We start from the raw sequence: 18,324 nt of genomic DNA, 5'->3' as shown, positions 1-18,324 counted from the left end.
GGGAGAATGTCTCCTGCAGGGAGGGCCCAGTTGAGTTTAAGTAACATAAATGTGTATTGGACTCTTTTGGCCTGGCTTTTATGATTTCTTCTTGCTCCATTCAGTAGCATGTGACTCTTTTCACAGCAAATAATATTTTTGGAATTCAGTGTTATTTACTGTCTGAATCATCATTTGACATTTACCTTGTGATATCACTAATAGATACGTGTTTGTATCTTTATTAAACTTTTCAATACTATGTGTTAATAGATCATTGCTTTAGAGCTAGAAGGTACTTTAGAAGTCATCTAGTCCAATCCCCTCATGTTACAGATGAGGAAATGGGCAATAATCCTCTGAATTCAAAACCAGTTACTCTGGTTTTTCCCACCAGCTGCACCCTTTTGAACTGGACTCCATCAAGGCCCCAGGAAACCTTACCATCAAGAAACTCCTCATCCTTCAAGTTTGCATCAGCTTTGATATCTATAACTCATCAGTACCCTTTTCTCCTTTGATTGGGGGACTGGAGGGTGATACAAAGAACTTCTCTGAAAGTTGTAGAGGGATCCCACGCCAACCATATCTTCATTTTCAACCACTGTACACCTTTGGATTGAACTCATCATATCCTTGAGACAGCCCACAAAAGGAAACTGAAAAGGGGATGATTTTGTCATACCCTTGATCTAGTACCTTCTTCCTTTTCTGCTTCCTTTCGTGGGTTGTCTTCTCCCATTGGATTTTAAGCTTCTGGAGGGTGGGGACCATTTTTCTTTTTGTATTTATATCTCTAGCTTATTTGTATTCCCCAGTGCCTAGCACAATACCTGGCACATAAGAGGTGCTTAATAAATGTTTATTGATTAACTGAGTGATGCCACATCCTGTACGTTTTCAAATGCACCACAGTGTTTAGTTTGGAAGATGTAGGGAAGAGGCCATTTATTTATTTTTAGGCAGTGGGGTTAAGTGACTTGCCTAGGGTCACACAGCTAGTAAGCGTCAAGTGTTTGGTCTGAGGCCGGATTTGAACTGAGGTCCTTCTGACTTCAGAGCCAGTGCTTTATCCACTGTGCCACCTAGCTGCCCCTTATGTAGCCATCTAGAAGAAAAACTTACCTAACCACTTTGGCACTTTGTCCAACTTAAACTACAGTTATAGTTAATGTTAATTGTGATTATAATGAAGATTTTAAAGTACTTTCTGAAATAACTTGTACTTTGCATTCTTTTATTGAGTTTTTTGTATTATGATTTGAAATCCGTTTCAAGTAAGCAAACATTGATTAAATAGTTAGCTAGCATTTATTAAGCACAGATGTTTAAAAGGAATAGTGCCAGGTACTATTGATACAAAGATTGAAGATGATAGTTATGTCTCAAAGGGATATAAATAGGTATGTATGTTGTATACACAAATATTATAGAAGATGGAATGTGAAACTGGAACAGGAGAAATCCAGACAAAGTACTCCCAAGAACATTTGAAGAAAAATCATTTTAAGCTGTGGGGCTGTGAAAGGGAGGCTTCATGGGCTGTGAAAGGGAGGCTTCATGGGGAGGTGAGTGCCTGTGCTAGAACTTGAGTTAATTTAATTTCAACAGGCATTTATTTTCCTTGTGATATCTCTTGTATTTTGCTGTATTTAACTTTTCAGTAGTATTTGTTGATAGATAATAGATTTAGAGTTAGGAGGGACCTTGGACCTTGGTAATCTCCTGATCTCTTTATTTTATAAAGGAAGAAATTGAGGCCCATATACAGACCATAGTATATAATAGGATTGGGGAAATAGTAATGAAGTTTGCCTGGAACGGAGAGGGTGGGAAGGTATGTAATTAGAAATAAGGAAAGGTTTCAGAGTTTGATGGCAAATTGTTGAGGACTTTGATAGCCTAAAGGCATATATGTTAAAGAGTTGTCACTAAAAGTTTTCTGTCAGAGAAGGTATAGTAAGACTTACAGTTTCACATATCTGTGAAGGGTTTTGGAGAGGGGAGAAATTGAAGGCAAGAAGATCAATTAGCAGACTTTCTTATTAATGAGAATGCCTAAATGAAAGTAGTAGCTATATGAGTGAAAAGGAGTTACTGGTAACCTGTGTGTTGTAAATAGAGTACTTTACCAGAGTTCTCCGTTCTTTGACTTTGTCAAATATATTTATTATGTTCATTTTTCTAGAATTTCATGTTCTTATTGATGAAGTAATCTATTTAGTAAATTGATGATCATACAGGTTTTTAGTGACAGTATTTGGGCTTGTATGTCTATTGAAAGTTGATACAGTTTATGTTACTTAGATGCATTTGTATTGCAATGGTCTACATTCAGATTTTGGGAAAGGAGTTAATCTTTCTCTACAAAAAAACTCAAGTAATTTAAAAACAGGATGCTTTATTATCTAAATGTAATATTCCCATTACATATATATCAAGAGGGAGGTGGGCACAGATACTTACTGATAATTTGGGAATATTTTAAAATATGTCTTAAGACGTTGCTGAGTTATATTGGTAAGTTAATATTTCTTTAAAGTTATTTTCTCAACAAGGAATTCAACTGTTAACCTTTGTATCCTTTGATATTTAGCATTGTAGAGCAGACCTACACTCCTGCAGAATGTGTGAGTCAGGCCATAGACATCAATGAACCAATAGGGAATCTTAAGAAACTACTGGAACCAAGACTTCAGTGTTCATTGGATGCACATGAAATTTGCCTGCAAGATATTCAGGTAAAGTAAAAAAGTGTGGAGTTATATTCGTCACCAATTCAGTTTTACCTGGAATACCTGAATTTAGTTTCTTCTTTATTTGTGATGAAGAAAATACGGTCTTTTTAGTTATTTTTTTCCTCTGATATGATTGAATTATTTAGTAAATACAGATCTAATTGTTAAAGATATTAGCAGCTAATATTACATTGAAAATCTTTCCCTAACAAATGACTTCTATTTCCCACCAATCTATGTTTTTCAAAGTGTAGAGAGACCATATAACTTAACTGAAAGGCACGCTGAAAAAAATACGAGAACAAAATGAAGTTTAGAAAGGGACACAGATAAAGATGGCATTGATATTACCATATTAATTTAATGTTTACTTTTGAAAAATGCTGTATGTATTAGGTTCACAGTTTTATAAGCAATTCTCTTTTCTTTGCTTGTGGAAATATAACTATCAAGTTCATAATACAAAAATCTTTTTTTTTTTCATCTAAGTGTATTGGATTAAGACCTGAATCTAATCTAGGCACTGCCCTATGGGCAAGTCATTTAATCTCTCAGTGCCCCAGTTTCCTCATGATTAGCAATTTCTTTTAATAGGATTTCACCTGTAGTAGAACTATATCAAATTATCTTTGATATTCTTTTATAATCATATCATTTTGAGTAAGGAAAGTATTTGTGTCCTTTTTAAGCAACAGCCTATATAGGATTAAAGTTAGCTGAATAATTTTTCTTAAGGACCTTCAAGCATGGTAGCTAGAATTTATCACTATCTTTTTTTTTTTAATTATTATTATTTTTTTTTTTGACTAGGCAGTGGAGTTAAGTAACTTGCCCAGGGTCACCCAACTAGTTAAGTGTCAAGTGTCTGAAGACAGATTTGAACTCAGGTCTTCCTAACTCCAGGGCTGGTGTGTTATCCACTGTGCCACCTAGCTGCCCCACTATCATTCTTAGACTAGGTCTCACTCTATCACATAGTTTCTTGAATTATTTTGGAGTTTATCTTTTATGGAAAAGTTTGCCTTGGTGTACAGGTTGTTCTAGTATGCTTTCAAAATCCCTTAATTCAGCATTATGTAGAAAGACTAAAATAAAGAACCTTGAGGTTTGGTTTGGTTTGGTTTGGTTTTTAATGAGGCTACTTCAGAAGTTACTGATTAAATTGGGGAGACTTACAGCAGGAGAGTAGAGTAAGATGTTATGAGAAATCTCATTTCACCTTTATCACCTCAAAAACAGCACCAAATATGCCAATTGAAGCAAAAGGAAAAAAGAAAAACAAAATGCTTTAATAAAAATTGCCTTACAGAAAACAAAAAATATGAACAGAGGAGATGGGGAACAAAAAAATATCTCCAACATGAAGATAAATATGAAGAGTACAAGGTACACAGGAGAAGATAACTGGGTAGAAACCCAAGACAGAATAAGAATGGGGTTTGAGAGGATGTGGAGAAGGGAAGGGGAATAGCATCAGAAATGGAACTGGGTCTATCAGAAGCAATTTCAGTCTGTGTAATAAACTCAAAAAATAATAATGATGATGGTAATAACTAGCATTTATAGCATTGTAAGGTTTACAGAGCACTTTACAAATATCTTTTTTGATCCTTATTATTATTCCTATGTTACAGTTGAGGAAACTGAGACTAAGAGGATATAAGTGACTTGCCCAAGGTCACATAACAAATAAGCGTCTACAACAGAATTTGGACTCAGACTTTCCTGACTCTTAAGACCAGGAATCAATGTTAGAAGCAGTATGGACTAGCGGATAGAGAGCTGACCTTGTAGTCCAGAAGATTTGGATTAGAATTTTGACCCTTACTATACTTCCTCAACAATCCTGGGCAAGTCACTTAACTTCTCAGTGCCCAAAGCAACTCTCTAATCCTAAATTGAGTAGCTGGCCCAATTAAAAAAAAGAAAAAGAAAAAAGAAATAAAGGAGGATCTGGTATGTGTAAACAGAAAATTTCAATCATTGAAAGAGTGACCACAGAAGAAGAATGAAACTGAATATCTTTGCATAATTGTAAGAGAATCTTAATAAAATTGGTGGATTGGGAATAGATTTGTTCTGGTTGAAAGACTAAAGTGGCAGAACAAGAAAAGGAAATCAGAAATCAAAACAACTGGAAGAAAATTTGAAAACTCTTTGAAGGGTAACAGAAGTAGATAGAACTGAGAGACTCTTAAATTTATTGTTCTGTTAAGAAAAAAAATGAATGAAGAGGGGAAGAACCATAGATTTTGAGCTGGAGGGGACCCTAGAGATTATCTCATCCAGCGATTTTCACACTTTTGGGTCTCTGGTTGTCTTTACATTTTTTTTTTTTTGGGTAAATTTTTTGTTCATTTTAAACAAATACAGAACAAGAAAAGAAAAAAGAGTCCATGTCCACAGCAGAACACAGGAGAGGATTCAGTATAGAATAATAAATTTCCATTTCAAGAAAACCTATATAATAAATACAACACATTGTTTTCAAAGCTACTTAGCATTTGTTTGCTTCCTTCTATGTTTTCTTTTGTTCTCTACTGTGAGCTTTTTGCTTGATTTTTTCCTCCCTCTCTTTACACTTTTAATAATTATTCAGGACCCTCAGGAGCTTTTGTTTATTATCTATCAATATTTACCATGATAGAAATTATTTCTGCCTACAGTCTGTTTTGATAAGTTGTTTTGTTTGAAGTATGTGAAGAAAATCCAGCCTCACACAGATAAGTAGCTGGAATAGTGAGGAATATTTTAATAGCTCTTTCTGATAATTTTGGATATTTTTCTTTGATACTATACCAGAACTCAACAAGTGGTAATTTTTTAAGGTTAGTTGCAATGTGGAATCTAAAACCACATCAGTAAACTTTTTGTATTATTTATTGGTCTGTCATGCATTTTGAATATATCTTTTACGCATTCATAATTTTGTAACCTTACACATTAGTTATTTGGAAAATAGTGGTTTGGTGAGTTATCTAAATCTTTCAAATGTTGTCACATTTTATAATATAATATCAAAAAAATCTTATTGAATAATATCATCTGTCCCATCAGAAACATCTTTAAATATGAAAAAGCTGTCAAGCTCATGATGGTACATAAATATTCTCCAAAATTCTGATTTTTGCTTACAGGATCTAATTTTGTCATTGGCAACAAACACTGTCAGTTGTTTTCCTTGCAATAAAAAGCTCACTTTGTTCATTTTTGAGAAAATGTCTTCCAGATAGCCAAGTCTGAATAACTGTAGGTTGTCATTTTTTTTCAAGTAAAAATGGTGAAAAAGGGCGACTAGTTCAACTCTCAACTCAAATGGTCACACAAGTGCTTTTCCTCAAGACATCCATTGTTTTAGGTATGCAGCTATAAGTATTTTATGTGTACTTCCCATTTCGTCACACAAAATATTAAAAAGACGTGCTCAGGAGTTAACATTTAATAAAATTAACAATTTTTATTGCTTCATCTGGGACATTCTTAAGTGAAACTGACTAATTGCAAGTTCATGGTAGTGAATAATACAGTGATTTCTAGTATAGGTTGGTACTCCTGTCTTCATTTATGCGAAGGTGCTAGCAGTTTTACCCACCACTGTTTTTCTACCATCAGTACAAATAAAAGTCAACATAGTTATTCAAGATAAACCATGAGATTCAGAAAAGTTATTCAGCACCTTAAATATCCCCCTTATTCCTTCCACTCTTTCCACCACCTTTTGTTTGCTGCCAAGTATTTATATAAAAGAAGGTCTTCTGTGATTAATTAGTGCTGAGACCGGATGAATACAAGCAAATCACCAAGACCAGCAATGCCTGTAGATTAGTCCATTTGTAAGTATAATTTTGCAGATGAAATTATTAGTATTCATGTTTGCAATTGCTCATGTAGCCTCTGGAAAATCCCACTGTAAGGGGCAGCTAGGTGGCGCAGTAGATAGAGCACCAGCCCTGAAGTCAGGAGGACCTGAGTTCAAATCTGGCCTCAGACCACACATTTGACACTTACTAGCTGTGTGACCCTAGGCAAGTCACTTAACCCCAATTGCCTAACCCCCCCAAAAAAGAAAGAAAATTCCACTGTACCTTTGTGAGAGAATGAGTGTGACAAAGACAATAATATATTACTATAATTGTGAACCAATAGTTTTTATCTCACACTCCCCTCAAAGGTTTTTAGGAACCCCCCAGGTATTCCTAGGCCTCACTTTGAGAACCATTAATCTAATCCAATTTTCTGTATTTAAAATGAGGAACCTGAGTCTTTGAGATAAGACTTATTTAGAGCCAGGATTCAAATTCAGGCTCTCTGGCTTCCAGTCATGCTCTTATAACACCATACCATGCCATATTTCAGGAAGTCATGCAGAAATACATCTTTGAGTTATTGCCAGTGAGGTCCAGAATTCTGATTGACAAGACTCCACAGGAGAGCAGCGGAATTGAATCCTACATTCATAAACAAAATCCTAAATTAATCCAGACATACTATTGTCAAAGTTGGAAATTTCAGTGATGGAGAACAAAGATTCAAACATCCAGGATAGAAACATCACATGAAAAATATAAAATCTAACTGTAATCCAGGATATTTCTAACTTCTATTTCTAATCCAGGACATGAAATGACAAAAGAGCTGGAATGTGGTGATAATCAAGGGAATCAGGCTTCATCTCAAAGTTACCTGTCTCACAAAGTTGAGCATGTCTTTTCTTTTTTAAAACTTTTAATTGATATCTCTTGTTTTTACATCACATTAATTTATGAAAATAGGTCTTTCACTATCCTACCAAGAGCTATCCTTTATAAAAAGATTTAAAAAGAAGAAGACAGTTCAACCAAACTCATATTAACCTTATGTGATTGTGCATGAAATATTCCACACCATTGTCTACCCACCTCTGCAGTGAAAAAAGAGAGGTGCATTTTCTAACATCTTTTCCAGGTTATTATGCTTACAGTGTTCAGTTTCTTTTTATTGTTGTTCTTTACATTTGTGTTGTAGTCAATGTGCATATTTTTTTCCTCCTCTATTCATTTATTTATTTATTCATTCATTCATTCATTCATTTATTTATTTATTTTTGGTGTTTTGTTTGTTTTTATGCTTTTTGGTGAGACAGTCAGGGTTAAGTGACTTGCCCAGGGTTAGTAAGTATCGAGTGTCTTGAGGCTGGATTTGAATTCAGGTCCTCCTGACTCCAAGGTCAGAGCTCTATCCACTGTGCCACCTAGCTGCCTCTAGTTCTATTTATTTCATTCTTCCTCAGTTCATATAACTTAGGAGTACTTTTAGAGGCCATCTCTAAAAGGATCGTGTCCCTACTTAATTCTTTTACTTAACCTTTTAGAAAAGAAAATACAGTCTTTTTAATGATCTAGACACACTGTTATCAAACTTGGAAATTTCAGTGATGGAGGATGAAGATCCAAACTTCTAGAAGCTCGGTGGCTCAGTGTGTAGAATGCAGATGCAGGAGGACCGGAGTTCAAATTCTGCCTCATATGTTAGGCAAATCACTTTACCTTTCTCATTTTCCATTTCCTTACATGTAAATTGGAGATAATAGAACCTATTTCACAAAGTTGTTGTGAGGACCAGATGAGCTTAACATACATATAAAGGATTTTGCAAACCTAAAAGCATTTTATAAATGCAAGCTGCTTGCTCTTATCTAGTCCAGCCCTCTAACCCACTCCCCCATTTTATAGCTGAGGAAGCTCAGGCCCAGGGAGGTTGTGACTTAGCTTAGGTCACATTGGTGGGTTTTCATATTATCCTGTGGTATTCATATATTAGGAAATTCCTATGGTAGAGCAATTCCGTTACATTCACATACTATACTTGATTTGTCCTTTTCCCAATTAACAGGTACTTTGTTTCCAGTAAAGTACCTACTATAAGCCAGGAATTATGACATGCAACTCCTTGAAAGAGAAAATATCTGCAACTTCTGTCATTTTTAAAGCATAATTCCAAATTACTTTCCAGAATGTTAGAATCAAATAAAAAATCCACCAGAAATGTGCTGATGTGCTTATCTTTAACCTCCCAGTTTTTGTCAATTCTGACATTTACTGGGAATGAGATAAAAACTGAGTTGATTTAATTAGAATTTTGAGTGTATCTCCCCAAGAGAAAATATCTTTTTGAAAACCAAATAAGATTATTTTAGACATTCATACAAAATAAACAAAGTATGGTTTGTGCTGTAAATAAGCAAATCAGCCACATAACTGAACCGTAACAAGGTAAGACAACTTTACAATAATGGATGAAAATGTTGACTCAAATTATTTAAAGTTTACTTTGAACAGAAAGACCGTTGTTTCTTTGATACCCAGTTAAATACCTGCATTTTAATTGATTGATTTTGCAGGAGAATCTTAAAGGACACAATAGCTATGACTCCTTTTAACAAATACGTAAGATTCCCATTGAAGGAGAATGGAAAGAAACAAAAAATATTGAGGTGGGAGGATATTTACATAGAGACATTGACGTAGGAGAGACATACATATAGTGTGAACTGTAGGTTTCACAGATGAAGGTCAAGCAGATAATGGAGATGAAAGGGAAAGGATGACATGGGCAATCCTAACACAATACTCCTATTTGGGGCTAGAAAAGAAAGTAAAACTATTGTGCATAGGTGCATTAACAGAGACGGAATTTGAAACTAGTGAAATAAGATAAGTTGTTCGCCATGTTGATAAAATGTTACAAGGCATGGCTGTGAAGAAACAACGTAACATTCTAACCATGTAAACAGATACAAATCCTCTTTTAAACCAAAAAGAGTTACAAAGTGAATTTAAAAAAAAACAAAACTCTGTAGTATATTTCCTGCTGGAAACAACAAAGCCATTGGGATACATACAGATTCAGCATGAGACATTGCAATGCAATATAGCTGAGCCAGTTCGAACAAATCAGGAGTTGCAGTCATGATAGTGGATTAAGTTGAATTCAGAGTAATAAGCATTAGTAGACAAACAGGGAAAGTATATCTTTTAAAAATATTAACAGTTTTAGTATTTAATGTATACACATCAAGTTCCATAGTAACTATTTAAAGGAAGAATTACCTGAAATATAAAAAGACAATAATAGGAAGTAACAATTTGACAAGCCAAAAATAAAAAAGCTACAGAATACTGAAAAACTGATAGTGAGAGCTTTCAGTATGAATGTTAGGCTATGTGCATGCATATTATTCTTGTTGTTAGGGAAATTTTAAATACATCTTTTGTAGACTTTTACCCAATAAAATAGTTGTGACTGAAGAAAATCTAAAAAGATTCAGATCTAAAGAGATGCTCCAAGAAAATTGGCGTGTAATTGGTCATAGATCAAGACATGGAGACAGTTTTTAAAAGTAAAGATAACAATCCACATTTCAATTTATGGGATGCATCTAAAACTGTCATCAAGCAAATTTATATCCCTAACAATTATATTAATGAAAGAGACATTGAGTTGAGCTTGTCTTTTTTAAAAATTAGAAAAATTAGTAAATTTAAGCCAAGGAAAAAATAAGAATGTAAATATCAGCCATGAAATAATCAAACATTGATTAAAAAAATAAAGACCAGAAAAGTAGCAAAATATTTGCTAACTTTAGATTTTTTTTAAATGTGAGAGCAAAACTATCAAAATGCGAAGGGAAAAAGAAGGTATCAAAATCAATGGAAAGGAAATAGAGCAAATTATAAGAAACTATTATATTTACGTTAACAAAATGAACATTTGAATGAAATACTTCTAGAAATATGTGAAATACTCAGATTGTCAGAGCAAAAAAAAGATGCTCCAAATGAAGCATTAAAAATATTGGGCTATAAACCATTATCCCTCAAAACAAAAACACCACAGTATCAGATTCATGAGGAATTTTTTGTTCCCCCCTCTTTGGATATTCTTTTAATGCATCTTAAATTTTAATTTTCTCTCTTGGCTTTTAGACCATGTTATCTGCCTGTATTGTGCTTTTGTTCCATCAAAACCATCAAATCTTTTCACACAGACTACTGTGTGGCCATTCCCCTCCCTCCACCCACCGTGCCATTTTGTGCTTTTGAAGTGGGTGCTCTATCCACTGCACCACCTAGCTGCCCCTTATCCCTGTTAAATTTAGTGCTGTTAAATTAAGTTCTACCTTGTTAAGTTCTTTTTGAATTCTGACTTTGTCAGTCATTTATCCTTTTCAGCTCTGTCTCACCTACAAATTTAATAAATATCCATAAAACAAAAAATAACAGCATTAGACTAAGCAAACATCCTAGGGCAGTCCACTTGGGACCTCCTACCCAAAGGACTTTATTTTGTTTGATTTGGTTTTTGAGACTTCCCTTTCTTGTCCAGGTGCAGCAGTTATTCATAGTCCTGACCTTGCTACTGATCTGCATAAGAACTTTTGCCTACTCTGTTTCTGTCTTGTGACAATTCAGCTGTCCTTGGGAAATCTGGTAGCCCCTCTGCTCTCAGGAGTTCACCATTATTGGTGCCAGCTTCAGTGTGGGCACCCCATTGCTTAGACTAATGCAGCTCAGACCTAAACCTCAGGCAGTTCACAAGCCTCCTAGGTATTAGAGATTACTGATGTATACCACCACCCCCAGCCCAGTTGTCTTTGAACCTCTTATCAATTTGGAATCAGCCATTCAGTTACCTCAGAATACATCCAACTTTATTGCAGTTTATTTGATATCTAAATTATTTTCCACAACATTTAAGTAAGTTACAGGAAGACATAAAAGTGATAATGGGTTAAGAAAGCAGGACCAAAAAAAAAAAAAGCCATACACATTACAGTGATACAAATAGATTCAGGCAACATTTTGCAGCAATAAAACTGATTCAAATACTTAGGAGTATATTGTTATTACCTTGTTAAATAAAGTTAGTGCATACAGTTTTCATTTCCTTAGCAGTCATTAAATGACAGAGACTAAGGTTACATGTGGAATCCTTTCCATTCTTTTGGTACTGTTTTAGATTTCCTCACGTGTACATGCTTTGTGTTCATTTTAAAGATGAACATAAAATATCCATGTTGTTAAATATTTATAAATGTAACTTCAAGGGCTATCTTGAGGTTTTCTTTTTAAATGTCCCTTTTCTAGTTTTATAGAAATTAAAATAATAAATAAGGACTATTGCCTTGAAATACTTGGAAGCAAAGAATATGTTCTGGTAATGAAGATCTAGAAGGTATAAAAAAAGTTAGTGTCCATCTAACACTGAACCTTGTTTTTATTCTTTAAATGGTAAAATGCCCCTCCTTTCCCTTCACCCCCCCCAAAAAGACTTTATTACTAGGAAATTGGGGGCCTATCAGATAGGAATATGAGGTGCTGACAATGAGAAAGCCTTGAACTAGAAGTAAGAAAACTTGGTTTCTAACTAACTTCATTTAACTGACTTTGATCTTTCATTTAACTGTGATCTTGGGCTAGGCACTACACTACTTCTGTGGACCTCATTTTAATTTCCTTATCTCTATAAAAAGAAAGGTTTGAATTAGACAAATATCCAAGGTTGCTTCCTTTACATAGAATTCTGTTTCTGTGATTCCATATTAAAATCTGACATCATTAACAAGGATACTCATGTAATTCTGAATATCTGATATTTCATCTTGAAAACCTTTGAGCATAAGCAATATAATAAAGTTCTAAGAATAAGATGGCACATGCAGAGTTCAGAATTAAATCACTTTTTCTGTAAGTGACCAATTTTAATTTTATTCCAATATAACAAATATTTATTATTCACTTATTATGTGCAAGGCGTTATGATAGGTGCTAGGGACACAAAGACAAAACAAAAACAGTCACTGCCCTCAAGAAACTTATTTGAAGAGGGAGGGAGAGGCACATCCAGACAGAATACAATATATAAATTAGTAATCACATACATTATTATTTGAGATTAATTTACAGTTAATCAGAAGTGGCACCTGAATTGATCGTTAAAGAAGGCTGAGATTCTAAGAAGCAGAAATGAATGTGTTCTGGTCAAGGAAGCTAGCCCATAAAAAAGTACAAGTGCATTGGGGAACAAGTTAGCCAGTGGGACAGGTGCTGAAATACATTTCTTTCCTTTAAATAATGATGTACTATGACAGGTACAGAATGTTGCATGTGTTGCCCGAATTGATCTCTGTGTCAATTTCTTTTGCTTTGCCATTTTCCCTTGTTGTAAGTGTGGATTTATGGTGAGGGGGAGGCAAATATTTGGACGTGATGGTGTAAAAAACCAAAAACATCAATAAAACAAAAAAACCTGCTTTTGCTGGATAAAATTTTGGTCTAGCAATTAGAGTAATTAAAATAATTGTCAGCTTGTTTGCAAGTTAATCTGTTTATATCAGATATCCTGCCAATTTAAACACAGAAACAGCCTGGTTCTAGAAAAATTTGCACAAAAACTAGTATTTTGTTCTGCCCTGTTCCATTATTGCATTTTACCTATTTAGTACATGTCCTTGGACTCGAGTGCACAATGCCTTTGGAAATTCACATTTCCAGATTTGTGCTGTATGGAATGCAGATGTACTTCTGTAGCCTATTCGCCCCAAAGACAGACCTTATCCAGATTTTTGAAAATTCAAAAGTACAGACATTCATATTGTACAACTTCAAATGAATGTCACCTAGTGATTCCTAGATACCAAGAAACCCTTTACTCATACTAGTTACAGGAGTACAATGCCAGACTGAGATTCCATTTTTATGTAACCAGAAGAGGTGGAAGTAAAATATCTTACCCTGCCTGCTTTCAGTGAGGCCACTTTTCTTTTCCTTCTTTTCCCCTTTATCTATTGCAAAACTTACTTTGCTTTAGCAAATAACTAGTTACACAAAATTCAGTTCAACAGATTTTTATTATAAATACATAATTTGTGCAAGGCACTGTGTTAGGCATTGGGATACATGGAAAAAAAAACTCTCCGATTCTCAAGGACCTTATGTTCTCTTGGGAGGATATATCCTATAGGTGAGTAAATACAAAGTAAAGTGAGGCGGAAGAGAGCACTAACAGGGGAGTTGGGGAAGGCTATATAGTTTAGGTAGCACCTGAGCTAAGACTCCAAAGAGGATAAAGCTTCTGATAAAGGTGAGGAGGGATTGCAAATGTTCCAGGTATGAGAAATACCCTATGCAAAGGGCAAAGAAATAGGAGACACAATTCTGGAGACTAGCCCACAATCCGTTTTGACTGAAATGTCAAAGGAAAGTAATATGAAATGTCTGATAAGGTAAGTGGGAAACAGATTATGGAACACTAAGTACCACACTGAGGAGGTTGTAGAGGTTTTTTTGTTTTTTAAAAGGGACTGGACACTTTAAAGTATAGAAGTACTATGATCATACTTCTGCATTAAGAAATTTTTAAAAATGAGATTTACTCTGTTATTGCATCATTTTTGTTTCTTGTTCTTTCCTTTGACACTGTCACCACTCTGGTCCAGGTCCTCATCACCTCAGACCCGCACTATTGCAATAACCTGCTGGTTAGTCTCCCTACTACAAGTTTCTCCCCACTCTAGTCCATCTTCCACTATGCTGTCAAAGTGATCTTCGTAAAGGCCAGGTTTGACCATGTCAACCTGTTAATTCAGGCAACTCTAATAGTTCCTTATTACCTCTAGTATCAAAAATTCTCAGTTTGATATTTAAAGCCCTTCATAACCCAGCCCCCCCCTTACCTTTCTAGTCTTTTACCTTACTCAGACCCATTATTCTACAGTCCAGTGACATTGACCTCCTTTTTGTTTCTTGCACAGAACACTCCATCTCCTGACTCTGGGTAGTTTTCCTACCTGGAATTTTCTCCCTCATCTCTGTCTATTGGCTTCCCTGGCTTCAAGTCCTAACTAAAACCCAATCTTCTACAAAAAACCATTCGCATTTGCCCTTAATGCTAGTGCCTTCCCTCTATTGATGATCTCTGATTTATCTTAAATACATCTTGTTTGGGGTAGGGAAATGAATAGACATTTGTGTAGCACCCATTATGTGCCAAGCATTGTGCTAAGTACTTTTGCAAATATTATTTCATTTGATCCTCACAATAGCGTTGTGAAGTAGGTGCTGTTGTTATTCCCATTTTATAGTTGAAGAGACTGAGGCAAATAGGGATTGAGTGACTTGCCCAGGGTTACACAGCTGGTAAGTGGCTAAGGCTAAGTTTGAACTCAGGTCTTCCTGATTCCAGACCTAATGGTCTATCCATTGCACTGCCAGCTCTCTACATAGTTGGTTGTACATCTGTACATAGTTGTTTGCATGTTGTCTCATTAAACTGTGAGATCCTTGAGTGAAGGGACTTTTGGGGGTGGGGGAGGTTACTTTATATCCCTAGTGCTTAGCACATACCTTGGTATATAGTAGGTGCTTAATCAGTGCTTGTTGACTGATTTATATCACAGTCATTGCTACATTTAGTGTCCCCTCCTCTTACCCAGTAATTTACCTAACCCTTTTATATAGCAAAAAACAACAGTACCCACATGTGAGACGTATACAACAATAGTCCTCTGTAGTCCTCACTACCAAAAAGGGGAAGGGGTTATGTTTTATTATCTACTCTGTAGGACCATGATTAGTCTATTCCAGTTAGAGTTAAGGATTTTTTTTTTAATGTATATAGGAAATAGCTCAAAGAAAGGGAGAGACTAGGATAAGCAAAACCAATTTAGAGGCTATTTCAGTAGTTTTTGTAAGGTGAAGGACACGTCAGTTAGGATAATGACTTAGTGAATTGAGAGAAGGGAGTGGATACAAAAATGGGAAGAGAAGATCAGCAGGACTTATTAGCTGCTTTGACAGATGTAGTATTGAGGAGAGCAAATAGTCTATGCCTTCAACAGAAATAAGTATATTTGCACAAGGGAAAGGTTTAAAGGTAAAAAGAATGCATTCTATGTTACTCTTGTAGACTTTGAAAGACCTTTGGGATATCCAGGGTTGACTGGGTCAAATGAAGGGTTTTTTTGTTTTGTTTTGGGGGGGTTTTGGTTTTTGATTGTTTTTTTTTTTAATGGGAACTACCTGAGCATATTTGTGGTCAGTGGGAAAGCCAGTATAAAGAGAAAAGAGGGAGAAATCACTATAATGTGTGATTGTTGTGTTGGAAAATGTGATTAGAGCACAACCACAGCATTACCCTCACTACCAGTAAGATGATGAGTATCTATTACTCAGTAACATAGAAGCAGAATTTTGTTTGTGATGTCTAAAAATACTGATCTACATTATTGACTTACTCTTGTATTAAATAAAATCATTGTTAAAAGATTTCATAAAAGAAGAATGTTGTTTCTGAAGATTGTACGCTTACAAAAAAATTTAAATTTATTGTTAATTAATTGCCACTGATTTGCACTTAAATTTCCCATTTTTGTAGAGGCAGGCTTTGGCCTTGAAAATTTGTTTGCCAAATGTGAATACATCTAATGCAAATTTGCCAACTCAAAGGGAAAACAACAAAAAGACCATGTTTCACTAAAAAAGTATTCATAGCATCATCTAGTGCAGTCTGCACAACCTGTAGCCCGCCAAAGGATTTTGGGCAGCCTGTGAAAAATGTAGAGGAAATCCTTTGGTGAGTCACAGGTTGTGTAGGCCTGATGTAGTGTACAAAGTAGAGAAGGAAGAAGAATAACCTTTTAATATCATTGCAGTTTGAAGTGATCCATAAAAACAGATTCTCAAAGAATTTAAAAGGTTATCAGAGGCCAGCTAGGCCAGCCTTTCCCTGAAAAAGAATCCCCTTTCAACTATATCTGACAAATGGTCATCTGACTTACAGTAAAAAGGTCCCACTACAGAAGTAGCCCATTCTACTTTTAAATAGCTCTTATCCTTAGGAAGCTTTTTGTTATTTTTAGTTGAAATCTGCTTCTTAGTAACTTCTTCCCATAACTCCTAATTATACTTTCTGGGGTTAATGAGAACAAGCATAGTTCTTCTTCTAAATGGAAAATCTTTTTAATACCCAAAGTCAGTCATCATGTTCCCCTTAAATCTTCTCTTCAGGGTAAATATTCCCAATTCTTTCACCCAGTACTCTTATGGCATGGTCTCAAGGCTTTCATTATCCTAGTTGCTGTCCTCTGATTTTTAGTTTATCGATGTCCTTCTAAAAATATGGATTCAACATCTAAATAAAATATCCTTTTTGTGATCTGCTTAGGGCAAGACTTAACTTAGGATTATTGCTTTTCTTATTTGGTATACCATGTCTTTCTTATTGTTGCCTAAGACTACATTAGATTTTTTGACTAGCATCTCGCTATTGAGTTTGCACGAACTTATTACTAAGTACTACTTTCTACATTAATTTTTCAAATCTAAGTATAAGACTTTGCGTTTATGGTAAAATAGGCAACATGGTACAGTTGAAAAGGATGTCGGATATGGAGTCAGAGAACTTTGGTTCAGATCTCTGCTATGCTGCTTACTACCTATGTGACTTTGAGCAAGTCATTTAACGTCTCTGGCCCTGAGTTTCTTCTTAAAATTTCATGGAAGTTTCCTGTAAAATGAGAGAGTTGGAACAGATGAACCCGAGGTCCTTTCTAGCTCTAAATCTTTAACAATGTGATCATTTGATCTTATTAGAAGAGAGTACAATACTACCATGCTCTGTAATGTTGTCTTCAGTTCTGAGTGTCCTGTTGGAAATGTCTAACCAAACTAGAGGAACAGTTAAGTGAGGGGGGAAAGAAAACTACATGATAGATGTCTTGGCTGCCTAGAGGCAGCTTAATGGCACAGTGGATGGTGCCAGATCTGACGTCAGGAATACATAAGTTCAAGTCTATCCTCAGATACTTAGCTTGCTGTATGACTCTGGGCAAGTCACTTAAACGCTGTCTGCCTCAATTTCCTCAACTGTAAAATGGTGATAATAGCATCTATCTTGACTGTGGACAAATCACTTAACCTCTTTCTGCCTCCATTTCATCAACTGTAAAATGGGAGAAAAGATGACTTCTACCTCACAGAGTTGTTGTGAGGATTAAATAAGATATTTGTAAAGCACTTAGCATGATAATATAGAATATGGTAGATGCTTAATAAATGCTTATTCCTTTTTGCCTCCCACCCCCTTAACTATTTGAAGGTTTGTCATACAAATTTAACAGCTGGCTCACATTCATGCCAGAACTGGCCCCTGGTTTGGACAGGAGAATGCAAGAAAGGGAAGTAATGTATATCAAAGCTGGAAAGGCAGTTGGGGGATAGGTTGTAGTTTCAGTGCTTGTTTGCTCTTAGGGGCAATAAAGAGATGTTGGCTTTGAGTAGGAGAATAATGTGATTAGACCAGCTCTTCTACAAAATCATTTTAGCAGCTCTATGGAGGATAGATTAAAGTGGGGTGAATAGACAAGGAAACTAAATTAGAGGCTCTAACAAGAAGGAGTTCAGAAAGAAATACAAATAAAGGAAATTTGGTTATCTGGTTAACTATATACTTTTAAAACTTAATAGAAGTTCAAGTTTCATATGCGATCTTCTGTTTATATATTGAAATTCTTACAGTCTAGGGGTGTTGGGAATCCTGAAATTCAAGGGCAAAAGGCACAGGTCCTACC

General features: G+C 35.3%; 1 protein-coding gene across 5 annotated transcripts in view; it reads left to right on the top strand.

The window, feature by feature from the left end:
* Positions 1-18,324, top strand: part of GABPA (GA binding protein transcription factor subunit alpha) — a 66,773-nt gene that overhangs the window by 15,052 nt on the left and 33,397 nt on the right. For all 5 annotated transcript variants that reach the window (XM_027875489.1, XM_027875492.1, XM_027875490.1 and 2 more), the window contains one exon: positions 2,576-2,720. In XM_027875489.1, the coding sequence (XP_027731290.1) occupies positions 2,576-2,720 (145 nt within the window). The remainder of the gene's footprint in view (positions 1-2,575; positions 2,721-18,324) is intronic.

This window comes from Vombatus ursinus, unplaced genomic scaffold (assembly GCF_900497805.2).
Source record: "Vombatus ursinus unplaced genomic scaffold, bare-nosed wombat genome assembly UNPS02014809.1, whole genome shotgun sequence".
NCBI classification, from domain to species: domain Eukaryota; kingdom Metazoa; phylum Chordata; class Mammalia; order Diprotodontia; family Vombatidae; genus Vombatus; species Vombatus ursinus.
This window is presented reverse-complemented; position numbering and strand designations above follow the sequence as displayed.